The sequence below is a fragment of the Pyrgilauda ruficollis genome, unplaced genomic scaffold, assembly GCF_017590135.1.
Source record: "Pyrgilauda ruficollis isolate IOZ18807 unplaced genomic scaffold, ASM1759013v1 scaffold5, whole genome shotgun sequence".
Taxonomy (NCBI): domain Eukaryota; kingdom Metazoa; phylum Chordata; class Aves; order Passeriformes; family Passeridae; genus Pyrgilauda; species Pyrgilauda ruficollis.
Window position 1 is genome coordinate 6,971,846 of NW_024526599.1, and position 20,285 is coordinate 6,992,130.

Consider the following 20,285-nt stretch of genomic DNA (forward strand, 5'->3'; position numbering starts at 1 on the left):
TTCAGACGCAGTCAGCTCTGGATGTAGCTGAATTGGCTGAGCCATAAATTGATGGGCCTTGTGATGTCACCGGCTGTTTCAGCAAAATTTGTGATTTGGAGCACAGGATACATGTCACCCAAAAGTGTCCTTAGAGTTTGAAAAAAATGGTGTACATGTTACTTTGAATGTGAATACTTAAAATTATTTTTACAGCTAATTTATCCTTTATCCCATCCATCTTCTGTTCTGCTGAGTAATTGAAGAGTTTATTGAGGTCTGAAAATGATGTGACATTATCTGAGGTGTTGGGAAATAGAAGAGGAGACAGTTCCTAAATGATGAGATTGGCTGGTGTCTGGTGTTGTTCCTGTCATATTTCAGTGCTACTGGAATTTTGTTTTTGCAGAGCTGATAAAATGTTAACGGACTTAATCTATTACACTGGCATCTTTTGAAAACAAAAATAGAAATTCATCCTTGTGTGTCTGGTGCTACCAGGCTTTCTTCCAAGTTTGTAATGACAAGATAACAATGAAGCTGAAAGTGTCAAATGACCTGAATATGTTTTCACTGAGCCTGAGTTGTTTTGATTCCTCCTAAGGAGAGGGAGGCTTTCAGGGATGGAGGTGCTCATGGTAGGAGAAAAGCAAACTTCAGCAGCTCTGCCAAATGCAAACCTTGTACCAGTTTCTAGATGTATAAACTTAGAGCTGCAGACTTTTGTCTCTTTCAATGTGGAAAACCTGATGATGGGCTTGAGAAGGTCTGGATCACCTGCTGGTGCTCAGGGGCATTTTTTCAGGGGCATGGAATTCCAGGGCATGGAATGTTCACAGCAATTTCATATGCTTTCCATTGGGGAGTGCAGAGCTTGCAGATTCAAGAGATCCTTGGGTTTGGTGTTTCATTGTTTCATGCTCGGTAATTGTAAGCTGAGTTGGATGAAAATTCCTGCCACTTTTAAATGCCACTGTCAGTGCATTTAAAATAAGTAGAGAAGTTAGGCTTTTCTTACATTGTGCTTTATTTACTTCAGTGGTGTTTATCTTCCCCATTGAAACTGCTGCTGTGTGAAAATACTTTAAAGTTAAGGGTACCATTGTAATGAAAAAATGGCACTTGTGATACAGAGCGTACAGACAAAGTACGCAACATTATAAATCCAGACCACTGCTTTTATGGAGAATTTTGCCTGGGAACCAATTTAGGTTATTTTTTGCATTTACTTTACAGATTAAATATAATGAAAAATTTTTAGTGGGATATTGCCAATGCCAATGAAAAACAAAATCTGAGGTAACACAGGCAGTAGATTTTATCTGTGTAAGCATGAATGTATCTTAATAGCTCAAAGTAACTTAAAAGGACCATAATGAAAAAATAAAAATAATCATAAGAGTTTAACAACCTAGATTCATGAGGCATAATTTTTGAGCAGAAAGACAGGAGAGGAAAAGAGAGAATCCTTTAAGGCAGCTCATGGAGGCAACATAATATCTGATGACTCTGATACCAACTCTCAGATCCCATTTCTTTAAATCTTGGAAAGTTTGGGTCAAAATTTTGACTAATTTTTGAAAAAAATATGCTGGAATAGTGGTGGGGGGTTTTTTTGGCTTTTTTTATTGTTATCTTCCCCCACCTGCCCATCTGGGTGCAAAAAAGATGAATTCCACTGAAAACCCTCACTTTTTTTCCTAATGACATTGTATTTTTGTTCAAAAATTTTGGTGCTGTTTAGTTCATTGCCTGGTTTCTAAAGTCTGTTGCTGTAAAAGCTGGCTGTGAAAGAGTATGGTTTCATTGCTGAGTCTTCTTTTTAGCTTATTTTGCGCCTCATTGGCTAGAGGCACCTTTCTAATCCCAGCATTAGGGTCTCTAATGGAGCATGGCATAATTTGAAGTCATTGAGAGCAACATCTAGGCAATCTTGGAAACATTGTTCATCTTTGCTTTTACTGCTCTTCTGTACATTGTAATTATGTGATATATTTTATTTCAACAGTACTCACACTTTAAAATTTTCTTTCTAAAATTTCAGTTTTGATTTTAATATTAAAAAGCTGATTTCTGAAATTGTAATAAATTGCTTGCATGCAAATGGGGATATGGGAAAAAATTGAGAACTCTTTGAGAAATTTTGTAGGATAAAATTCTCTGTGTAATAAAGTGAGCAGTTATTTAAAAGTTAAATGTGAGACCCATTACAGGGTATCCTGCTTGCATTGTTAATTATAGGTATCTGTCTGAAGAAAATGGTTGCCTTTTCACAAGGGATATTCCAGCTGGTGAGATGTCCTATTATGTAATCTCTTCATTCTGATTTAGGACTTCCTCTGATTCAATTTAATAGTACTTAAGGTTTTGAGTTGTAGTACAAACCTGCAAAACATCAAAGCCCCCTTCAGTGACTTGGGAAAACTGCATTATAGGATTCTTGCTGAGGTCAAAAGGAAGACCCTGTTTGCTTTATGTGCTCTCAGGAGCTCTGGACAAGTTTTATAAGTGTAATGAACTGAAGTAATCTGGTCATTGCACACCTCAAAATAACAACAAAAGGAACTGTGTGCAAAAATAGCATAAAGAATACCAAAATGAGAAGTTATACCCATGTGGAGAGAGGGGACAGAGGACACTGCCTTTCCTTTGCCTCATGTGAACCTCTCAGGATCTAAACTTTCATAAACTTAATTTTGCTGAATGACCATCTAGATAAGCTGAAGTAATGATGTTTACTTATGTATCTGGAAGACTGTAGAATAACTGAAAGGAATTAGAATTTTTGTCTTGATTCTTAGTGTGATTCCATTACTGTAATTCTTCCATAAATGGTCTTTTTAACAAAATGTTGCTCTATATTGTAGAAGATTTGAAAATGTCTGAGAGTTTTCTTTCAGTTGATACAAAATTTTCCAAATGTTTCTGAAAAACAAATCTAGGGATACAAGATGTGATATAACATTTTAAGTGAGGAATAATTTATTTTTCAAATTATAATATAAATAGCTAAAACAAAATTGTCACTACTACTCCACTGGCTTACTTTGTTTATTCATTCACAAATATACAAATGTATCTTGAATACATCTGCTCTGTACACTAATTTATGGAAACTTGTTATTGAAGGAATGTGTTTAGCTTTCCATGTGAATGAATTAGTTGTATGGAATGAGTTAAGTGTGTAAGTGTGTGTAGAAAGTGTCAATATATATGGTCTTGTTTTACTTCTAAAAACCTAGGTGACGTGTCAACTTATTTTAATAATTAAAAAAAAACCTGAAAATTTGTAATACCTTAATTATGAAAGTCTCTAGAGGGACTTAAAAATGCTTATTATGTGTTTTTCAGTATAAAAAGTCTTCATTTAGAAACTAGCATCTAAAGTCTTTGTATGACATTGGAAAAATACTCCTCTGTTTTAATGAATTTCATGAATGTTAATAAGCCAAGCTGTGTTTAGACAAGGTCTTGCCTCTTAAGTAATGTTTTCCAACAACTTCTCATTCTTTGAGACCATTATGTAGATCTTGTGATGTCACAGCAATCTCCATGGCAACACAGACGTCATTAACATGAAGCATAAGCAAAGCTGTCTTTATTCAAACCATTTATTCCTTTATTTATTTATTTGAAAGAATAAGAGAAAAAGTAGGTTAGGAAAAAAACCTTTCATCTCTGAATGTTTTCCGAGATAAAGTAATATGAGAACTTCTAATTTAAAACTAAAATAAGGGTAATTTTTCCCAAAGAAGGATCTATTCCCAGGTGTGCTGATGCAGTACCTGCCTCCGAGCTTTCTGTTCTAGATAGGTTGCAAAGCTGAACTGCTGCAACAAGCTAAATTTGTTGTTGCCTCTACCAGTATGTTCCAGTTTTGTTGGTTTATATAATTGTATGTTTAGTCTGTGAACATAGATCTTGAATTTAACAGAAAAATGCCATCAAAATGTTTCTTTAGTGTGGTGTATATATAAAACAGTCGTAAAGGAACACTAAGTGGTATTCTCCTCTGAAGAGTATTCAGGATCACCTGCTGCTATAAAGACCCTGAGCATCTACCCTTTCTACAGTAAATTTGCAAAACAGTTTGTTATTCTTAAAAGCACCTTTTCAGATGGGATTTTAAACCATTTTTCAGCTTAATGTTTTAGTTTTGATGTTGCATTATGAAAAGTGAGAAGCAACAAATGTGAAACTTTATACAATATTTCTACCTAAACTATTAAAACTTGCTACCATATTCACTCTTGTAACCACGTAAAATTTTAAAATTAACCTCACTTTTCAAAATAGCAATCTGCTATAAAAGGAAAACTGTGTGAAGATCGTAAATCACATGTTTCAGGGTTGACTGAGAGGACTTTCTATGGAAACAAACCTCTAGAATCTAGCTAATTTCAAATTATTCACTGTGTGTTTTCAGGAACTTCTTTTGAAGTGCTTTCAGTAGTCAGCTGTAAATTAGCAGATTAATGCAACCTCTGATCTGGGTTGCATTTGCATAAGAATTAAATCCCTATGAGCATTACATAGATAAAGCACTATAGTCTGTCATCTGTAAGGATGCTAACTAAAAGTGTTCAAAATACTAAAGAAGTTCACTAAAGTTTCCAGCTGGAGTTTAACTTCTACACATTTTTAGCAGCAATTATTTAAAGCATTAATTTGCTATAAATGTGCTTATTCTATAGTTTTCCTATGGTGTGATGAGAGAATGCTTTAATCAAGCATTCTCTCTGTCTGTTTCCTGGGTTCTTTGCATCCTCCTGCTGTAGCAGCAGGGTTATTATCCTTGGCACCATGATTCCTTTTCCCCCACAGGCAGCAGTGGTTTGGGTCCCTAGTCAAGCAAGGAGCTGCAGTGATGTCTCAGGCTTCTTTCTCTTGTGAAACACTCCTCCCAGGTATTATTAAGTGGCGTGTACTTAGCTGTGATATCGCAAGTGAGTCCCTTCCCTGACACATGAGCTGTTGTATCTGAGACTGTAAACATCTAAGCTATCATATGACATTGGATAAGCCTAATCATCCTTATCCATGGTATGCAGTGAGCTCATGTCTCCAGGATTTGCAAGTAGTGACAGTTCTGCAAATGCCTCTTCAACTTGCCAGCATCTCAATTTTCCTTTCAACTGAAAAGCATTTCTATAAAGCAGCTACTTGCTTTTGCTGAAAAAAACCCCTATAAATAAAATAACATTGTAGGAATTAGTAAGTTAAAAGAAAAAAAAAAAACCAACCTAATCTACTTATTATTTTGATATGCAGATGACCACTACATTTTTATTAAAAAGAAGAGTTATTACAAGTCAAAAGCAGCTTGGGCTTCCCTTGCATCTTTCCTTGCTTTTCCTAAAAGACAGGCACTAATTCAAATGAGAATCAAAGAGGTCAGCCTATATTATCAGATAATTTGATGTTCTGTATAATGATGCCCTGTCTTTCAGCTGACAAACTCTTTCTTTCATAGTTTGCAGCGTGCAGCTCTGAGTGTGGGGAAACCCGCTGCTGCCTTCCCTCCCTGCTTGCCTCATCCCCAGCGGAGCGCTGTTCACGTTAGAGTGGCTCTGCATGCATGACGGGCTCTGGCTTTTTTTCTGAGGGGTCAGAAAATGGCCATGCCAAATTTAGTTTTCATCAGAGCACTTATGCCTTCCCCTGGGAATGGCTTGTGCATGTACACGAGCTTCTTAATTGTAACTTTTCTTTTCCTTGGCAAGGATGAGTTGGGTGCAAGTCTGGGTTTCAGAGCACACTGATGTGAAACCCAGCTAAACCTAGCTTGGCTAGAATAAACCATGTAGAGGGGCTGATGCTTTTCATTCTGATCTGCACATACCAAAATGAAATATGATGGTTCTTAATGGAAAAGATGCATGAGGAGACACTTGACTGAATCCCTTATCTCTCTAAATGACAGATAGAAAATAGTCCCCATTTTGTTTCCCTTTTACAAGTCTACTTACTACTGCTCTGTATTTTATCAAGGAATTCAGTGTGACTGGTTGACTTTACAACTAAATTGAACTTACTAACATTTTGATATTGTTGCTTGCTGAATGTTGATTATTACATCAAGATTTGGTTCTGGGATTTTTTTGGAGACCAGACATTCTCCTCATATTTGTTTCTGTATCGTCAGATAATAATTGATGCAGCGATTGAAAGCAGGTCCTGCCATGACCTCCTCAGTTGTGGCACTGCTGTGAGGAAGTGGAGTGTGCAGGTGGGACATGCAGCACATGATGCATCCAGTGGGATGGGGACTCCTCTCTGCTCTGATTTTGAGAACTGGAGGATAGAGGAAAGATTGAAAATGAAGTGGATAGCACTTGAATATAGATGGTGATGGTAATAATAGCATTTTCAGGGTGTGGGCTACCTAAGAGCAAATGAAGACACTTTGGCTTATATAACTTCAAGTTCTAAATATGCTTCATGCAATACCTCTGTATTTCATCTTGCTAGTTTTCTATGATTCTCCTAAATGTAGGTGTCAATTGAAGCAATGTAATTTTCACAAAAAGCACTTTGAAGTATCGGGTTTCTGTAACTTAAGATCCATTTTTATCATGAATATGTTAAAAGCTTGAGAAACTGAACTGAACCATGCATAGCCTTGTGCTTGTGGATTTATTCATATACAATCTTGCACAGATGAAGATTGGTTGCAGTGAAGGTGGGAGAAGGATAATGTTTACTTTAATCTCCATGTCTATTTAGATGTTCTGCATTGGCAAATACTGCACATCAGTGATCTTAAACCCATTGTACCTCCCATTTGAAAACTTCAGAACAAAGAAAGTATTTGAATATCTTGATTTCTAAAATATTTCAATATTCATGCATTACATTTCTACTTTGTTTATATTGTAATTTTTTATCAAAAAAAAAAAGCAAAATCTGTATGGAACTAATTTCCTTGCTTACATATGCTTATAATATTCTAAGAACTTGAGAAACAAGAAAATTTGTTACTTGTATTTTTCCTTTCATTACAACTTGTCTAAATAGAAAATTCTTTTTGATTCAGAGCAAGTGTCAATTACATAGTTTTTTATTCTCAACCAGCAGCTTTGTTCAAAATATTACAATTACATATACATAAACCTATAACAGTATTATTATTATTTGCAGAAGAATGTGCACCACAGAGGTGACCATACTTTGTGAAGCTATCTTTGTGAGACTTAGAAATAGTTTTACTAAAACCTTAAGCTAAGTAATGTAGGGAATATCAAAAGAAGTAAGTCAAGATTACATTGTAGCAGAAACCCTAAATTTTTGTCTGTCCTTTTTGCAAAATTGTCATTAGTGAAATTGAATTTTCTATGTGAGTGATCTCTGATTTTTAAGAGGAGAAAAGAACAGGGCTTAACACTGAAAACCCTTTTCTTGGTGCTGTGAGGTTTCCTTCAGATTCTGCATCACTTTTGATGAATGCATTTACATTCCAGTGCTGAGAAATAACTTTCCATTTGGGAGCTGGGTTGACGTGAAAACAGGAATGTGGAGGCCCAGGGTGAGGGGACAGGGCTGAATGCTGATAGAGAAACATTCCCTCTTCAGTAGCTGCTGCCTCTCCTGCGAGCTTTGAAAAGAGCATCTGTGTGAGCGTGTGTGAGGATGTCTGGGGACCTGGGGAAATGGATGGGTCATGTCTGGAGAAAACTGCCTTGTCCTCCAATGTCATGATGATAAGAGAAAGAACAGAACAAGTCACCTCAATACCTGCAAGTTTTTGGCTGTCTCTGTGTGTAAGTGCTTATAAAAATGCATGTGTTGCTTGTGGCTTTAGATGTTTCATTTAATTGAAGTACTTTGTTGTTTTGTTTTATTACTAAATCTATTAAATTTGAAGAGGAATAAATGCAGACAGTGGTCCTAAATTATTCTGTTGTTTGTTAGCCATAGGCACATTTAAACTACTGTAGTTTCATAAGAGTGAAGAGTTTTTTTAATGAAGACTGAGAATGTAAACTTGGGAAACATCAAAATCCTTAATTTTAATTTAAAACTTGTCTTCTGTTAACAAGCATGAAACCTGAATACTGACACCTCTGTTCTTTAGCCAGCTATGTATGTTTTCAGTATAGCAAGTTGTAAGCTGAGAAATGTATGTAGTAAGATACATTTATGGATAGGGGAACTGTCATCTCTGATCAGTGTAAATTCAATTTAAGAATGCATTAAAATGCAAATGAAACTGTAAACTACTTACATGGGTTAAAATACCTGCTTTTAGTACATGGTGAGAAAAAAAAGTGGTTTTTTAAATACTAATTACTTTTTTTTGAAATAACGCTTTTGAATAGTCAAGTGGGAAATTAGACTTTTGTCAGTTGTTTAAAGGAATAGTTAGGGAGTTTAAGGGTATAGTTAGGGAGAAATTTCTTGGGGAAAATACCTGGCTGTCCACTATACAGTGGATTCCTGTAAATAATATTTTTATACATATTTATGTAGTTGTTTGCGTTGGGGCTTTTTGTTTCTTTTGTTTTGTTCTGTTCTTTTTTTTGGGGAAGGGGTAGTTGGTGTTATTATTTTTTTTAAATTAAATTAGGTTTATATTCACATCATGCATTCATGATGTGAATGTAAACCTAATTTAATTTAGGTATCCCTATGTGAATACAAGTACTGTGATAGAAAAGGACTCCAGAAGTGAAATTATCTCTAGGACAGGTACTGAGGAGAGCATCTGTGAAGCTTAATACTTGGGCAATGTCAAGTCAGAGCTTGTGTGGTAGTATGGAAGAAAAGTGTTGGAAAAGTTGCTGCAAAGCAAGGTTCTCTGGGGAATTCAGGTGAGGCAGCAATATCCTGACCAGGCAGCCCTTCTGGCTTTCTAAATTACTGTTATAACCTCTGTGTTCCATATTGACAGCTACAATTGCAAGGATACCTTTAAACTGCCTTATCTTCCTTTGGTGAAATTCTCTTATGCACATCACCAATTTAGAGAAAATAGTTGCAAACCTGTGATTCTTTCAGATGTAACGTTGCCTTAATAGTTGCAAACAAACTATATTTAAGAGTTGAAATTAATAAGGCTCAATAAGACAGTTTTGATTTAAATGGAATGGTATGATAGAACCACATGTGAAATGTATATAATGTAAAATTCTCCACTGCATTTTAAAAACAAAAATGGGGTTTAAGCTTAAGTTCTCTATATGCACAGGCTTATCTCACCCTACAGTAAGGGAAGAAGTAAATTTGTCAAATCCCTGATCTATTGAAACATGCTGATAAAGGCTCTCTACATTGTTCTTTAGCTAGCCAGTACTTAGGTTGACTATTTTGTGAGAAATCTGGGTAGTCAAACTCACTTTCTATGGAAAGTCTGGCATCAGAATTTTGTAAAGAATATTTTTCAGTCAAAGTTACTGAAGTAGAGCTGATATTAAGAAGATAATCAGCCCTTCCACTGAAGCTTTATTTGCGTGGTACTGTTTGTGTGTGATACCTAACATCCCACAAGCCAGTTTACCTGCCTGCTCCTGGTCCCTTATGTGAAGTTCTTCTGCTGGTATTTCAGAGAGTGGCTTGGGTTGGAAAGGACCTGAAAGATCAGATAATTCTCAACCCCCTGCCATGGGCAGAGATACCTTTCACTGGACCAAGTCGCTCAAGAGCCCCATCCAGCCTGGTCTTGAACAATTCGAGGGATAGCGCATCCACATGTTCTCTGGGCAACCTGTTCCAGTGCCTCACATTCTTGTAATAAATAATTCTATACAAGGTTTTACATTTTGGACTTTATCAGCACAGTAAACAGACTGTATCACGTGTTGGGTATTTGCTGCTTCTTGTTGCAGGCTAATGTTTCAAATGAACATGTTTTCAATTAAATTGAGTTTGTTTGATGCCTTCCTCTACTGAGTGGCAAGTTACTGCAGCTAGGCATTTTGGAGAAGACTGCCACTGAACTACTTTTTTGTTCATCTTTTATTTTTGCTCCTGTGGGAAACTCTGGTAAATTAATTCAGATACAACTTACTGACTTTGATGTCAGTCTTATGAATTGAAACAGCAGGATTAGCAGTACCCTAAGATGCCAGTTATTTCTCAGAGCTGCACATCAAAACAAAAAACCTGTATTCAAGTGTGGTTCTGCAAGAGGTGGTGTGCACTGTTGTGATGGATGTTCTACCACAGCTGGAGATGGACAATTCTGAAGTGCCCAGATGTAGTGGACAGTAACAAGAAAGTTCCCTAATTTTCACTGATTATGTGAATTCCTCACTGGTGATGAATTTTCACCAGTGTTTGGAAGTCAGGAGGTTTAGCTGGAGTGGCCGTCTGAGAATGGCAATGCTTGAAAGGTCATTTAACTTCCTTGTGCCTTGATTTACTTGTATTCTTTCTTACAGCACTTGACAAAGTTTAGAGAGTTTGTTTATAGCCTGAAGTGCCTTGTGATCTTTGGTCAAAGATAATATATACATGTGATGCACTGTCTGCTCTGATAAATTTTGTGCTGTCATAGGAGTCTGAATAGTCCAAGAATGGTGTAGTTATTTGCTGTGAAAACCAGTGTGTTATTTGGAGGCAGAAATATAGAATTTTCTTTATAGTAACTGAATTCATGCATTCTGTCTTAGTATGTTGACTACTTGTTCTCTGGTGCTAAAAGGTGAAATCTAAACAAGTTATTCAAGAATAGAAAAGCACATCCAAAACACAGCTTTTTGTTTGTATTCTGTTTGCTAATGCTTGAAACTTTGGCACGTCAGCAGTGATTAGCAACAGACAGAAGTTTAAAGTTGATACTTACAGACAGCAATAGAGGAGGAAAAAAGGTGGAGTTGAAAAGTGTATATACATTTTTTGTTGAAATGAGTGCTTGCTCCGAGGCTACAAAAATGGGTTAGCAAAAATACAGCAATATGTGTTTTCTAAGTGGGAAGAGAATATTTCTGTGTGCTTCCAACTAGAATATCAAATAAGTTGACTTATTAATCACCATCTTTTGCATTTTCATTTTTCAACCAATGAGTTGATTTATTTTCTCCTTTCTTTACTCCTCATTTCTGTTTCTAAGGAAAAACTGTGATATGAATCAGACTATTGGCCAAGAAAATAAGTTTTGACACTTGTAAAACAGTTTAATGATTCAGTATAATGACTTAATTTTCTGGTGTCTTTAAGAGTAGTTGAAATTGTATAAAATTCAAGATGGTATTGTAGAGTAAAGAACCCTGTGTTTTGTTGCTGGACTGTAGGATGAGGCATGTGTTTGCCTCCAGGAAAATAAGCATTTTGTTCAGAGACTTCTTTATTGAATATTTCTTTTCAAGAGGCCTAGTATTCTGGAAAATTTTTTCTATTGTAAAAGTCCCATGTACCATTAAATGCGATTATTATTTTGATGAATAAGCACAGCTGGCATTTCTTTTCAATATCTGACTGCCTTCTTTTTGAGCCTATAAATGTGCTGTTGTCAAGAGATTAGCCTTTGGGGTAGCAGTTAAATTGTTCATTTCTACTGATGGCCAGGCAGGACAGGAGCATAGATATGAACCAGCTAGATAGACTGTTCCGAATGATGTGTGAACTGCAGTTGGTGAGTTAGGAAATAAAGCTTAAAACAGTTGCCTTTCACAAACACGGAAGTTTCAGTGTGTTGCCACATGCCTGCATTGGTTAAAATTCAGATGTTGCGGTTTTGTTGAGTTTGGTTTGTTTTCCAAGGTGTTGCCCTGGGTGCTTCGGACAGGAAGGTTTCGTTTATTGTGCAGTGCCAAGTGGAAGAAAGGGAAAGGCCAAATAGTTATATTGCCTCTCAGCTATTTTAGGGTGGATTGGTTACAGCAAACTTAGAGGAGTCCTGAAGTTGCAGGCATTTTGGTGTCTGTCCTGCCCTCCAGTCTGCGATGGGAAAGGTTTGGCATTGACCTGGCATTCATACCCAGAGGAAGAATTACACACCCCCGATACAAACTTTAGCTGGCTGCCTTTCTTCCACTCTGATGGTGTATGATTAAGGATCTAACTGTAGAAGTCCTGGATTTCTCTGAATCATGTACTGGTTCTCTGCGCTCCGCCTTTACATCTGCACTTTGAGGATTCTTTGCAGTGAAGCCTGCAGGTGCACAAATACATCTAATATGGGCACTCCAAAAACCAAAACAAAAAACCTTTTAGTTTTTTCTTACAGGGATCAAAATAGTATAATGTTTAATTATTCTACTATGATGAGAATGCCTCGTGAAAGGGCAGAGCAACCTTTTGTCTTCATCTATTTAATTTGGGAATACACTTATCTTCCTTATTAATTCATTTTAAGTAGAAAAGAGCTCTAACTGAAGTTGATCAGTCTTTTAATTCTTTCTTTGGTATGCCAGTTAGCTTCTGTTAAAGAAATGCAGATAGCTTAGGTAACTTAATACTGTAATGCCAGAAGATACTAGATCAAACTCTCTAATGCAGTTCAGAATCAACCGTGCCTCTTCAGTAGACAGCTCTTGATTGACACTTGTTTGGGTCTAAATAGACTTATTTAGCAAATACTCTTAGGGAAATATGTGAATACAAAATACACAGCTCTCAGTGTCCTTGGCTCGCAGTTACTTGTCAAAGGACATATGCATGAAACTTGTACCGTGCACAGGTATGTATGTTTTTTCTCTGCTTTGCAATAGCTGGCTAAGATTTAAAATGCTTATGAATTCTGTTATAGCTTATATTTCTTTTCTAACTGAAATATTTTTTGGTTTTCAGTTTTGGCAAGCGTTCTGCCGGCAGCTTCCGACGTGGGTGTGAATGCATTGTTTTAGAGCCATCTGAAATGATTGTGGTAAGAATATTTTCAGTCAGTTGCTTTCAAATTTTACAGACCAGCTTTGGTAACACTTCAGCTTCCAATAAGACTTGCGATTTTCTGGTTTCCACATGATCTTTTAATAAATATAAGATGTCATACCTATAATTTTTATTGTTCTTACATTTACTTTTTCAGATTTCTTGTAAAACTGAAGTTTTCTTGTGCTGGCAGAATAGTTTGTGGTTTTTTTTTTTTTAAACAGCTTTATTATTATTATTGGTAAACATAGATGCTTTAAAGTATTAAGCTCAGGTTAGTTTAAGTAATTAATGTTTGAGTTAAATTTAATCTCAACCGTCTCAGGTTTTTAAGAATAAATTTGAATGTTTTAAAATTCTGTCAACCTTCCTGGGTGATGGTGAGGGTATTTTGTTAGCAGCATCTGCTGTAGTCCAGTGGCAGAACATTGTCTCTGAGGGTTCACAGGCTTAAAACTTTTAGTTGGCACCTCAGGGCACATCATCTGAACAAATGCAGAATTGGTGGGCTAGTTTTTTTTTCTCTGTCGCAGAGATACAGATCAGTTTATAATACAGGCATGACAGTTATCTAAGCCATATAGATAGCTTAAATATAGACTGTGATACTGACCATTTTTTTCCCTCAAAAGTAACATTTTCTGTAAAACCTGTGGAAGCTCGGGAAAATGTGGTATTACTTTAGGATTGTGCTTGTTTATTACCAGTTTGTGTAACTCACATCTGACCATTTGGGAAACAGTTTGTTGTTCCAGTTTTGTTTTCTAGAAGTACACAATTGCACTGGTTGTACCTGTGTAAATGTCTGCCTGTTCCACATGCATTTCTTCTTAAGTTATAAGGAAGAGTGGTATAAAGATAGGTATTGGGAAAGGAGATGACTAAACAACAAGAAATTTTTTGGCTGATGGATAATGTTAGGTCAGAGGCAAGTGTTTGCCAGAAAATGTAACCTCTACAGTTCTGGAAAGATGAAATTGAACACTTCACTCAGGCTCTCAAAGGAGTAATTGTATTTTGAATAAAAAGAATCCTATCCCCAGAGTTGTTTGGGCACACAAGAGGTGTAGCAGGGTGTGAGTGTGAAGGTGTCAGACGTGAAACAGATCCTCCCTACAGAGGGGTAAACTGCTTGCTCTTCTGGTGAGCCAGGGGCTGTGCTCATGCGTTTGAGTTAGTGCACTGAAAGCTGTGCTTTGTCACTCGGGCTGACTGATGTGTGACGCTTCTGACATGGATAAGCTGCAAATTCATAGGAGTATTTTGTCTAACATTTCCTCGTTGAAAAATGTGCAGGGACCTTGTGAGGTGCCTCATCTCTCATCCTGAGGGATGGAACTAGACATGTAGACAGTGCTGGAAGCTGTGATTCTTTTATTCATTTCCTTGTTAGTCTCAAATAACTCGAGTAAGGTTTCTATTAGTTAGGGTAAACACAGAAGAGATGTTGATTTTCATCCAAATTACTGCAAAAAGATCATTCTCTTCTGGGAAAACCAGAATTATTAGTTCAAGTATTTTCATGGCAGCATACTGTTTTGTAGTAAAGTAGTCTTCAAACTCTGTAGACAGGGAAACTGTCTGTTAGAAATCCTTTTATGCCTTCAAAATATTTGAAATAATAAATAAATAAAATAAAACCAGTCCTGCCTGAAGAGTGAAGCTTTTGCCATGAATCTGAATACATGTCAATAGGGAAACAGGCAAGTGTTCTTTTGTACCAGTTTCCTTTCTGGAATGTATTGATTGGTGAAATGTTTGTATTTCTGCAAGTGTAAGTAAGGGGTGAAGAAGGGAGAACTTAACTTCTGCCATTTTTGACAAGTGATCATATTCTGTGATTCTTTTCATACTAATGTTCTTCTATTTCTTTTTTAGTAGTGATTTCACACTTAGTGCTGAAAATGCAGCAAACTCAAATCTGGCTGCTGCTTTTTAAAAATAGGATTTCTTCTGTTTCAAACAAGAGGGAACAGTTTTCTCTCTTGCGGGGAAAGAGACACTCTCTTGCATCTGTTGTAGGTTGATTACATGGAAGAAAATGAGGAGTATTTCCAACGTCAAGCATCTCACAGGCAATCTCGAAGAAGATTTAGGAAAATCAACCAGAAAGGGGAGCGACAAACAATTATTGATACCGTTGACCCTTATCCTGTGGGGAAGCCACCTCTACCTAGAGGCTACCATACGGTAAGCTGTCTGTATTTATGGTTCACAAAAAGACAAACAGGAAAACTACTAAAACACGGGGAGAATGGCTAAACTTGCTGGTATCTTTCAAGTGTGCTTCTATGGGGAGGTTTCCCTTCAAGATCACTGTGAATGTGGCTCCATCAGTACGTGAACATGTGTGCAGCTTGCATCTTAGTTCAGAGGTGAAAGTACGTTTCTTATGACTGTGAATGTCATGTATTATTTTTTAATGTTCCAATCATTATGGGAAATAGTTAAGGAAATTCTGTTCTCATTTCCTTTTCTATTAAGTTACAGTAGAATTAGTTCAGTGTACTGTGTTAAAAGGTCAGTTAGTGAAGCACTCATTCACATATGTGATAACAGGTGTTGCCTGAAAAGGACTGTGCTGCGTTGCAGTACGCCAAATTGGGTTAAATCTGTCATTTCTTTTTGGAATCGAGAACTGAAATGTAAAATTGAAATTAACTTCTGACGGTATTTACCCTTTATACTTGGATTTTAGTGAGCTATATTGTTGGCCCATGAAGGAGGAAATAATTTAGTCATTTTACTTGATTGCTTTAGGGGGTGAGGGAGGGAATCTATATATGTTTCCAGACTTTCACTGGAGATGAAAATAAACTAATAGTTAAAATTTTTTCTATGAAATATTTTATATGGCTTTTAAACTGAGAAAAGCTCTATTAGATTTATATGTTGGTTTTGCGTTGATTACAACTGTGAGCAAAATACGGAAAAAGCTGTTTGTCTTTGCCTCTCATTTATTTGTTTAAGCTCTAAATCTGGTAGAACCATAAAGGCATGGGCATAAATGACTTTGTGCATATTTAATCTCATTGAGTTCCATGGGCTGAATTTTGTACATTGTAAGCCGTATACATATAAATTTGCAGGATGAGAATTCTGGTGATTTTAAAATGCCATAATTGGTAGAATGCAGTTATTAGCTTTTTCAGTTTTTCTTTCCTTACCCTTTATTCCTTGACTTGTTTGCCAGTTCACTGTATATTCAGTGTGTGTCTGTAAGTGTGTAGATGTTTGATTACATCTGTTAATTATACAGGCTTTTCCTCATGACTTGAATAATTACATTTTATGCCAACAATTTGGTTTTGTTTATACAACAGCTTTTAGTGGTTTAATTTTCAGTGCAGTTTTAATTGCCTCTAGATTTAAGGTGAATTGAGCCAGTTGACTTGGTTTGAAAATAAAACATTTTACTGGCCTGTATTTGGAAAAAAAAAAAAAAAAGAAAAAGAGGTATCGTACTTTGTAGGAATTACAGAAAGAATTACTTTTGTTCTTATTATTTAGATGTGTGTGTTGTGCTTAGCAAACAGTTGTAGTGTGATTTGTGCCCAATACTAGAAGGGCAATATTTAGATTACACAGTGCCGTTTGCATTCATAGGTCCTTGCCTGTTGTATAAATTTCACTTTAGGTGTGCCTGATGAGTTTTTGTAAGCTTAACTGGTACTAAAAGCAAAAGTCCATCCTGTGCTATTCTGTTGTACAAGTTCATAATGGTTTTGTGTATGTGCTGGGAAATCCATTGCAAGTGAGATTTCACATTAAGATGGAAGAGATTGCCAAATAAACTGTAAAATTTACAATAATTGTAGTAAAATGTTGCTTTTCCAAGTGTAATATAATGCTTATGTCTGGCTTTATTATTTTTATCAAGGCAAATAGAGTCAAATAAGCTCAAATGAATTTTAAAATGTATGAACTGCATTTAGTGACTCTTCATGCTGGTCCATTTCCTCCTATTTTTACAGTATTTGGTGATCTTGTAGACATTATTCCCTCATTCACTTCCACTAGCAATGTTACTTCTATTGCTTTAACCATACATGTTACAGGCTGCATTGTCTTTTTGCCCTTCCTATTTTTTGTCCATTGACCTCATTTTATTGGTCTTAATTTCTTGAAAAATTGACTGAATAAAAGCAGAATTTTTTTGGAAACACATAGGAATTCAAGACATAGCACATATCTTGTGGACTTGTTGTGTATCATTCTTTGGTCAGCATCTGTCAGGTTGTCATCTTTGTTTCTACTTTTTACATTTTTTTAAAAAATTGAAGCATTAAATTCAATTAAATTGAAAAAAGATTAATATGATAGAATTTTTTTCAAGTTTGCTCTTCCATGTGCATGTGTACTAGTTTAGGTGTTACGTATATGAAACTTAAAGTAATAAAGCTCCTTTCATAGTATCCTCAAAATCTTCACAATGTGTAATTTTCTTACCCATAATTCATAGAGTTAGCATGTAGAATTATTTCGGTTGTTGATAAATAATTATGCTTTATTTGCAGTAGACTCTGAATGCTTTTCTTCAGAAGGTTCAAACAGTATTTTCTGAAGAAAGTTTTCTGTAGCATAAAAGCATAGAGCGAAATGCAGATGCATGGTGTGGTTTTCAAGAATTAAAAATGAAATGCAGTGCTCTCAGTTGCAGCATGGCTTTCTGCAGCAGAGCCAACTTATATGGGATGGTGGACCCTCATTAACATGATTTTAACATTATCTTCATAGTGGTGGAATGTACTATGGCATGTCTGATAATGTTCATCTTTTCCTTTCCTCCTATATGGCATTCATTTCATTTTGGCTCACAGGAATGCACTAAACCTCAGGTATTGTAACTTACTGTGTATGGTCCACTAACAATTTACTTGCGGGTTTGCAGTGTGATGCCACAATACTGATGCGACATTATGACTAAAATTGCCTTCTAGCCTTTGCTTTGATAGTTCAGCAATCTCACTGTGATATAGAAATACCTGTGTGATGGTGAAATTTACTGACAGCACGATGTCTCTTGCCCAGCTTGATTGACCTTCCTTGCTTTGGCATCCTGTGATGTTTAGGAAATTAGAACTATAAACAAAGGGTCTATATAAAATATTTAGTGTTTGGCAGACGCTTTACTCAAGTATCTCCTTCATGACTCAGAGGACTTAATCTTTGATTTTGACTTAAAAAATTGGCCCCCTGTCACTGTTTAGTACCTGTATCTCAGTAAAAGGGGGAAGTGGAGTGTGACAGGATGAGCAGTAATGAAACTAAAAAGGTCTTTGCTATGGTGTTTCTTGCTTGTCGTCCATTCTGATGGTTTCTACTGACTCAGTATAAAGAGTCTGGATTTTCTTGGCAAAATATGTCTGAATGGCCATTATCTGAAACACAGCTTTGCCAAACTGGGGAGAAGAAAGTGCCCAAATAAGTCAAGTATCTTGGAATGGTACCAAACCAAACAAAATATGGAAGTTTTTCCTGATGTCAGACCTCAAATGCACTCAAAGTGATCTGAAGATCTGAGTGGCATCTTTTGAACTTAAGTGGCATTTGCAGTTGCACTTGTCAATGCCAAAATAAATTCAGAGCATCCATCAGATACACTGTTTCATAAGAATGTGTATTATCAAATTGTTGAATGTCCTCACTTTTATGTTTGAGAAATCTCTTGCGATAGAGCTGAAAACAAATTGAAACTTGGTAATTTTTTTAGGTTAAAAATTCTCCCTTTCTTCAAACATTGCTTTAGTCAATTCTCCTGGTATTTTTTTTTATCAGGAAATGTGTTCATTTTAAAAGTTCCTCCTGTGCCACATTGTTAAATTCATTTATCTAAAACTTAGGTCAAATTTCAATATATTTTTGGTATCATAGACCAGAAATATTCAGCCCATTTCTGGGCTGAAATGCTGTCTTCCTTCAAAATGTATAGTACACTTCTTTTAGGACCCCAGTTCCTTACCTTCAGATCAGTGCACCCCAGTTTTCCAGTGGCATGATCCTAAGTAACCTCTGGTCACTAAAACACTATGTTTAAGACTGATAATGTACTTCTCACATTATGGTAGGGATTTGAAAGACTTTGTAGTATTTTATAACTTACCCTAATGTTTGAAATATCATTTGAAGTGAAATCTAACGCTGAGTATCGGTACTTAGGCTTGTTACTTTTAGAACAAGTGTTGGTGGTTTCTAGGGTAAGAAAAATAGAAACTTTGTTGCATATGGAAATGAAATGAATGTGTTTTACCACACAGATAAAATTACATCCTTTTTTTACCACCTTTATAGTTTGGTAAAATTGATCAGTTCTTTTTTGAGAAGAAAAAAAAAAACCCAAGGCTGATAAGTTTGAGCTGCTCTCAACTGAATCTAGCAAATGCTTGCTTGTGCTTCTCATGTATCAGAAACATCTTTAAGTAAATTAGTGTTAATGCTCCCATACTTAATAGCAGAAATAGGATTTTAACTTCTGAATGTGGATTTTCTTTCTGTGTGTAGCTGTACTTAAGGTTACATCATATTTTTGGTGTAAAGATTTTGTTTAGAATGATTTGACTGAAACATCTGTGAACCCATTCTCCGGAGAACCTACATGGTTTTACTTTTGCTTTAGACTGTTGTTTGTTGTTGACTTTAAAAGTGAGTAGTCACCTATGGAATGATTTTAATAAGGGATAGACTGTCTTGTAATATCTTACTGCCAGTAAACTTTGTGGCTGCTTCAATGCATCTGTGAAGAATTAGTCATGCTCGGTCTCAGTGCTGCTGAGCTGGCTATTCTGTATGTAATGTACGGAATATTTGGCATAAATTGACACAAGCTCATAAAGGAAAAATCACTTTGTCCAAAATAAGGAGCTGTTCTTTAGTGGCATAGAGATTACAAGCAGTGTAATTTGTAACTGCCTGGTTTGAGATAGTCTGTGTCTCTCGAGACTTGGTTTGTAAACTGAGATATAGGCTTTTACTAGTCTGTAGTGTAGTCTTTACTTTGCTAAAGGCCAAGCATCAAATCTTACTGGGGTGTATTTAAAGAGATGCAGGTAGGCCTGTAAGAATTATACTGAAGCACCTGCTGATAGCCCTGAACAGAAAGATGGTGTGTGGTGTTTTACTCTGTGCGAATCTCTCTAGATTTGAATTAGTTAACAGGCTTATGAAATTTGCTGCTAGTGCATTGTCAGCCAGCTGCTGAAATCGCTGCAAAAGGGCTCTCTGCCTTTGGTAGCCTTCCTTATCCCATTCAGCTTGAGATTCACGTGGGGTGACAATCCCTTTATCCGGTGTTGGAAAGAAATGAGCAGTGGGCACCGAGCCATCGATAACCCCAGCTTCCACCCCAGTTACAGGCATGTAACAATTTTATCCTCACACACTGCTGTGGAGCACTGTCAGATGTGTTTAGGGCAGACAAGTATTCCTTCTGGATTTTATTTGAAGGAGTTGACTGAAAATGTGAATGAGAGGAGGGCTGGAAATTCTACCATGTCTAA

The 20,285-nt window shown here is 36.3% G+C and overlaps 1 protein-coding gene across 5 annotated transcripts in view; it reads left to right on the forward strand.

Moving 5' to 3' along the window:
* RAPGEF2 (Rap guanine nucleotide exchange factor 2) overlaps positions 1 to 20,285 on the forward strand; it is a 185,420-nt gene that overhangs the window by 83,269 nt on the left and 81,866 nt on the right. For 3 of the 5 annotated variants that reach the window (XM_041479890.1, XM_041479889.1, XM_041479887.1), the window contains exons 5-7: positions 12,709 to 12,784; positions 14,812 to 14,979; positions 17,610 to 17,627. In XM_041479890.1, the coding sequence (XP_041335824.1) occupies positions 12,709 to 12,784; positions 14,812 to 14,979; positions 17,610 to 17,627 (262 nt within the window). The remainder of the gene's footprint in view (positions 1 to 12,708; positions 12,785 to 14,811; positions 14,980 to 17,609; positions 17,628 to 20,285) is intronic. The other 2 variants (XM_041479888.1, XM_041479891.1) reach the window with 1 other exon arrangement.